Source organism: Vicugna pacos, chromosome 36 (assembly GCF_048564905.1).
Source record: "Vicugna pacos chromosome 36, VicPac4, whole genome shotgun sequence".
NCBI classification, from domain to species: Eukaryota; Metazoa; Chordata; class Mammalia; order Artiodactyla; family Camelidae; genus Vicugna; species Vicugna pacos.
In genome coordinates, this window is record NC_133022.1 from 3159599 (window position 1) to 3166883 (window position 7285).

Below are 7285 nucleotides of genomic sequence, written 5' to 3' on the forward strand. Positions count from 1 at the left end.
GCTCAGACAAGGCCCAGGGGGGAAGAGATGGGAGGCACGCCGGCTGACAAAATGCACTCAGCACCGAAGTCACCCCTTCTCAGACAGCGCCACGTCGCACGAGCTGCTCCGGGTCAACCTCAGAGGGCAGGATCCCAGGACAGTCCAACACAGTGACCATGACCGTGACCATGCAGATCTCCCAAAGACGCAGTGGCTCATGAAGCCTATGAAACAGACAAACGGATGTGGCAGGTACCTGTTGGTAACAAGCCAACAGGTGGCTTCATTCCTTTAATAACTATGTAAGTTCAAAAAGCTAAAGCTCTGAACATTCTTAGAAACAATAAACAGTACATATATGTAAATTAAAATTAAAAAATATATGTGCAGTTAAAAAAAAAAGGCTTATCAAGCCATGAAAGACACAGAAGAAACTTAAAAGTTACATTAGTAAATGAAAGAAGCCAGTCTGGAAATGCTACAAACCGTACGATTCCAACCAAATGACGTTCTGGAAAAGGCACAGCTACAGAGACAATAAAAAGATCATGGTTTCCAGCGGTTTGGGGAGAAGGAGGGAGGGAGGGAGGAACAGATGGAGCACAAGGGAATTTTAAGGCGATGAAATTATTCTGTGTGACACCATAGTGGTGGCCACATGTCATCATGCATTTTGGCAAAACCCACAGAATGTACAACATCAAAAGCGAGCCCTCATGTAAACTGTGGACTTTGGTTGATAATAATGTGCCCATGTTGGTTCATCGATGGCACCAAAGATGCCACACTGACGAGGGATGTTGAGGGTCGGGAGGACATATGTGTGGGTGGGGAGGGCTCTGTGCGAACTCTGTGTGTTCTGCTCAATTCTGCTGTGAACCTGAAACTCCTCTAAAAACATAAAGCCTATTAAAAAGAAATAACCCAACAGATGCCCAAAGGAAAAGTGATATGAATTAAAAAGACCAAGAGAAGCTGGAGGTGGACGTAAGGTGGGCTTTGATTAACAGACTAAATAATTCTGGGGGAAAAAAAAAGAAATAAAACCCTTACTATGATCATGCCCTTAACTTGCAAAGTCAAGTGAAGACTGTGCTGTTACACATCACAGGATTTTAGCAGAAAAGTGAATCTCCCTTCCTCGCCCCCACATTGACTCAATTCTAAAAATGGGTACTTAGGATAAAATTCATTCATCTTTGGGGAAGGGTGCAGCTCAGGTGTAGAGAGCGTGCTTAGCATACATGAGGTCCTGGGTTCCATCCCCAGCACTGCCATTAAAAAAAAAAAAAAAGAAAAATGAAGAAACCAAATTGCATTCCCTCTCAAAGGAAAAAAAGAAAAGAAATGAGAAATGATAAGACAAACAACAAATTAATTCATCTTTCTCATCTGGGCTCTGCTTTCTCAAAACAACGCTCCATCAAGCTTTCTCCCCCCACTATCAGCTATGAAATTTTGACCCCTCTTTTGAAGTGGATCCACTCTGAGGGGCCGTTTTCTAGGACCCGCTTTTTTCAGACAGTGATGGTTTCCTGAGTGCTGCCCATGCAGCTTGGCGGTTTTCAAATTCGAAACCACATCTTGTGAGAAACGACAGATGGAGATGGAGCCTGGAGGAGAACACAGTGGGGACCAGCACAGCTGTGTTCAGACACCAAGGGGCCGTCATCGTGATGGCACTTCCTCTGGAAAAGCCCAAGGAACAGAGCTAGAGCCAGGCGCAACGGCGCAGACATTTCCGCTCAACGGAACAGAAAACTTTAACTGCGGAAATGGGCCGCAGAGTTGATGCTTTGTTTTGAGACAGTGAGTTTCCAGCCCTAGAAATATTCAAATAAAAGTCAGCTCCAAGTTGAAGCACACGTGGCCCCCTTCAGAGCCCACGGCTAATGGATCGCCTTCCCCTCTCTTTCTAGAGACCTATTCAGACTCTTCTCCATGGTCATCACCCCCTGATCTATTTATTCACTCAAATACGCACTGAGTCCCTGCTCTGTGCCAGATACGGTTTCAGATAACACAATGGACCACTAGATTATGGAAAGTATATTCCATGTTTTGAAGGTGATAGACACAGAAAAAGGAGGGGCTTGGTCAGAGCAAGATCTTGGTAGGCCTCATTGAGAGGACACACATGGGTTCTAAAAAAATGACGTGCCAACCCATGGTGAGATATCCAGTGGCCACCAGCCTAATCTATGGACTTCTGGAGTCACTGACCGACTCCCCCCCGCCCCAGCTGTGTACAAACCAAAGGACAGCAAGGGCTCACGAGGCTCCCAGGTCTGGGCCCAGAGCTCTGAGACCTCCTCACACACCGGGAGCCAGTTTGCCCCACTTCGGAGTGGTGTCCGTGCCACCAGGTTCGCTGATCACTGCCACCTCGCATCCTCGCGCCCCCGGCCTCCCGTGGAGCTTCCAGCCCTAACAGACTCCCTACAGGCTCCTTTCTCATTCAAACTGCAGAAATCTAAAAACTCTTCAAGAGCGGGAGGCTTGAAACGATGGATTTCAGAAAATTGGCACCCAGAGGCTGCCACGTTCGTGGCAACAGGAAACACTCTTAAAACATGACTTGGGTCTCATTTCAAGACTCCTGGGCCTCAAAATACAAAGGACTTGAGAAAAATACTCAATAACTCTCTTATTTTTCCCTAGTTGCAAAAGACAATGCTTCCTTCCCGACCCTCTCTCTCTAAGACAAGACCACTCCTTTCTTTCTAGCCCAAGAAGGGCTGTCCATTGGCCAGAATAATTATGAAACACACAGTGGCCTTGCTTAAAGTTTTCCAGCTTTTGGCTCCAGGAGAGGGTCAGAAAGCTACTGATGCCAGTCTCTTAATAAGGTCACCTGGCACAGAGTTATTTCCCCCGTGAATGGGCACAGCGGGACCCCCGACACTGGCACGGGAGGGTGTCACACTGAACGGGGCGCTGCGCAGGTCTGCGCTCATTTCCGGAAGGACAGAAGCCAGAACAAACACCACTCAGTCTATTACAAAAGTGTCAACAACCCGGCCCCTGGGAAGAAACTGCAGTGACAGAGCTAGAAAGCCACGCCCTCTGATGAAGGCCCACAGGAGCGCGTATGCTCGGGGCCTAATGGCTCCCCAGGGTCAAAGGCACCATCAGCTTTCCAACCTCTTTTCTTTTCCAGTTTCTAAGGTGCTCTGCAGCCCAGGGACGGCCACTGGGAGCTGCTTCACCAGGGCTTCTGGGAGGCGGCTCTCAGCATTCTCCCTCTTCCTAAAGGCGCTGTTCTCAGGGCCTCACATGAACCAGGGGACAGAAGACCATCATAGAATTTTATGACCCCAAAAGACCCCTACTGTGTGGCCACGCTCATGGCCCGGGGGCCTGGGATGTACGCAGAGTGACCGGGTAAGGGGGAAGATGAAACAGGGTCCTCGCCGGCTCCCCATGCAACTCACAGGCAATTCTGAGTTAACAGGAAGGAAAGGCCACTGCGGGAATCAGGAGCCTCCCCGGGGAAGTGACGCTGCGATCAGCGGCCTGTTCCCACTTTGTTAAAGCCCTGCCTGGGCTTCTGGCGAGGGGTGCACACCAGGGCTTCCAGGACGGTCTCGCTGCCTGGGGTACAGCCCCCGATTTCAGTGTGGATGCCAAATTCTGTGGTCCCCTAAGGAGATGTGGCTGAGTTCCTAGAGGGCACTTTGCTGGTTTAGCTCCTGCGTGGACCGAACACCTCTCCGAGCCCACCACCGGCCCTGGGAGCACCCGTGTACAAACCCTTTCCATGTCTGTCTGTCCAGGAGCATAGCACAGGGAGCGGGGGCCACCGCCTGAGCTGACATCTCAAGCCCTCCCACCTCACAGCAGAGGGACTGCGGACAAGCTCTTTTAACACCTCCCATTTGAAACAAAAACGGGTACAAGCAATTGATAAGATGAAGGAGTTAATGTTTGTCAAGTGCTCAGAACAATGCGTGCCTCAGGGTACACACTCTGGAAGTGCTTGCTAAGTAACAAACACGCAGTCTTTATGTGTAGAAGCAAAGTGAATTTTTATAAGAGGATGTGAGGCAGGGGAGGAAAGCCCTTCTGAGACGGCTTTCAGACCCCTCTCCCTGCTCAAGGACCCCTTGCTAGCTTAACCCCCGCCTGCAATCTTCCTGCGTGGTGCTGGCTAGGAACAGGGTGCCAGAGGAGGGGCCCGGACGGCTTACAGGCTGCCAGGTGGCTTCTGATCTACCACACCAGGACTGCAATGAAGCCAGCTCAAGCAGAACAAAGAAACAAAGACAAGAATCCCAGGTTGCAGCTGGCTGTCAGAAGCCTTCAAACATCTGCCTTGATCGTCTTATGCCCTCACCTGGAAGACAGCCCTCGGCCTCTCCACATAATCGGCAACTGAAATCGCACATTTATGCATGTGATTCAGGGCTTCAAAAGCACGCGAGGTATGCTGGTAACACCCAATTTTAGACAAAATTCAGAGCAACCCCCTTCAGGTGACAACATCTCAGACGTATACCCCATGTATAAAATTCCACGCGATAAATTAGAAAGAAATCTTCTTAGTAATTCCTTGGAGAGATACCTCTGCCACAGACAGAACAGGTGCTTGGAATAACCATCCCATGAAAACAAAAATCACCAGTCATCTAAATATTTGACTGTGTGCCAGCATCCATTTCGTCACTTAAATTTTAGTGTTGTCGCAGTTCCGCCTAAGATTGTTTGAAGTTTTCAGACATGACTTGAATTCTCTGTTAAGACCATAAATTCCTGTGGGCAAAGAATGTCACCTGCCATATTCAGTGAACAAAGGATGTGGCATCCATCTAGCCACCAGCCACTGCAGCTGCCCCAGACAGCACCCTGTGGGGATTCAGGACGGAGAAAAACAGAATTCTGGCCCCAAGACAGTTAAGTTGCAGATCAAAGGAATGATTTCAACGCGCCCAGACTCTTCCAGCATCTTCCCATACAGAGAAAGGCGCTAAATTTATTAACCTGAGATGTCTGGTTTTCCTTAATTAACAGAAATTAATTATTTCTATAATTAATTTTATTTTATTTTATTTTTGCAAAAATATATATCCTGGCTCCTCCCTGACCTCTTCCCAGCAGTCCCTCAGAGCTGAAAGGCTGTGTCCGGGGCTTAAGTCCTCAGTAAGTCTGCTGAATTAAACTTAATTCTCAACTTTGCAGTTGTACATTTTTGTTTTTGTTTTTTTCCCCCACAGCAACACTCCTGTGCAACTGAGCATCTATTTTGGGAAGAGGCAGTCTACCCTACATTCAGGGGACAGCACCACACAGACGATCTGGGGAAGACAGAAGCAACAAATGCCAGATAATTTCATCAAGTGCTGATTGAAAAGTGCGGGGACTGCACGTGTAAGAACAGATACGTTTGTTTTTTTATGTGAATAGTGGCCTCAGACTCATTTCCCCATTATCCTGTCTCGTAATCACCGAGGCGATGTGATTCGTGAGGTCATAGAATTCTGAATGAATGAAAAGAATGCAAGTGGAGGGAAACCACAAAAACAGAAACCACTCTGCCAGGGAGATGTAAGAACAGAACAGGAAGCCTTTGTTATGGCGGATCCTGGGGCCAGAAACTTGGCCATCAACCTACCTTTTAGGAGAGCATTTGTAACGTATCTTTCTTTATAAATGGAGAAAACCAAGGGGTGATTTCCAACACGAACACCCCACTATTAAAGAAAAGAGTTGAAGACCACAAATATTCAAGACAGAAACGGAAGGCAGTCTCATCACTTACTCTCACTTCATTAATTTAATACACATTCACTTCAAAATAATGGAGCTGAGCAGGGGACGGAACAAACCCGAATGCAAACGACACCCCAGAATCCCACGAGCTCACATTTGAAGGAAGCCGCTCTGGCAAGAAGGAGGTGGCCCGCATCCGAGGGCGCGACCTCCCAGCCGGGGACAGCCGAGGTCCCCACGGGGGCTGCGGTCACCAGCGCCCCCGCCGCGACCGCTTCAGCAAGTCCAGTCCCCGGTCCAGGCTCCGAAGGCCACACCCACCCTGCCAGCTCTCCAGGGCTTTGCTCTTGCATCTGAAGCTTTTGCGCTGTTTTCTCAAGGGCGACATTCCCTCTTACTCAGCCCTGCCGTCCGCCTCGCGCTCCCGTGACATGTCCCACATCCGCGTCCCCGCGCGCTTGCACCTTGACCCGGCGGCACCCCACCCCGCCCCGAACCGCCGGGCCGCTCCCTGGACCCTCATCGCCCCCCCCACCCGAGCCGGGCCCCTCGGGGAAGATGCTTCGGGGTCCTCCCCACACGCGCGGCGGGCGTCAGAGGAGCGGGGGGCACTGGGGCGACTCCCCGACACAGAGGGGCCCTCGGCCTTCCGGGCTCCCCGAAGAGGGGTTCGCGTGCGCCTCGGGGCGGCCCCCGCCCAGCCCGGCCCGGCCCGGCGGGGCCCTACCTCCACGAGCAGCCCGAGCAGCAGCGCCGCCACCCTCCTGGCCAGGCGGCCCATGGCGGCGCGCCCTCCTCGCCGCAGACGCGGGATAGCGGCACGTCCCCTGCGCGGCGGGCGGGATCCGGCCCCGGGGGCGCACGAGCCGGGGGCGCGCGAGCGGGCGAGGAGCGGGGATGCGCCGCGCAGCCTTCGCCGCGCCCCGCCCCCGCCCAGCCCACCCCCGGCTCTCGCGCAAGCCCCGCCCCCCGGCTCGCGCGCCCCCGCCCACCGCACCCCCGGCTCGCGCGCAAGCCCCGCCCCCCGGCTCGCGCGCAAACCCCGCCCCCCGGCTCGCGCGCCCCCGCCCAGCCCACCCCCGTCTCGCGCGCAAACCCCGCCCCCGGCTCGCGCGCCCCCACCCACCGTACCCCCGTCTCGCGCGCAAGCCCCGACCCCCGGCTCGCGCGCAAACCCCGCCCCCGGCTCGCGCGCCCCCGCCCACCGCACCCCCGGCTCGCGCGCAAGCCCCGCCCCCCGGCTCGCGCGCCCCCGCCCACCGCACCCCCGTCTCTCGCGCAAACCCCGCCCCCGGCTCGCGCGCCCCGCCCCAGCTCGCAACCCCCTGGGCACACCCCTGGGGACCAAGGTCCGCCCCGCCTGAGTGCGCGCGCCAGGGGCCCCGAGGGCAGTGGCTGGGCCGCCGAGGTGGAGTGTGGCTGCCAGGGGTCTCCTCCCTCTAGGACACAGTCCTGTCACCCTGGAATAGGCCTGGCAAGGTTTTGGAAAGAAGCGAAGTCCCTGCGGGCTGAGGCTTGTTCCAGAGGGCGGTGACTGGCCGTGAACCCATTGCTCTGCCTCGCGGCGTCGTGTGCTTCTAGGTTCTTCAAGGTC

General features: G+C 53.7%; 1 protein-coding gene across 1 annotated transcript in view; it reads right to left on the reverse strand.

Moving 5' to 3' along the window:
* VOPP1 (VOPP1 WW domain binding protein) overlaps nt 1–6611 on the reverse strand; it is a 94693-nt gene extending 88082 nt beyond the window's left edge. Inside the window, exon 1 of the mRNA XM_072955543.1 lies at nt 6419–6611. Within this exon, the coding sequence (XP_072811644.1) occupies nt 6419–6472 (54 nt within the window). The 5' untranslated portion in view covers nt 6473–6611. The remainder of the gene's footprint in view (nt 1–6418) is intronic.
* Between the last annotated feature and the right edge of the window lie 674 nt (nt 6612–7285).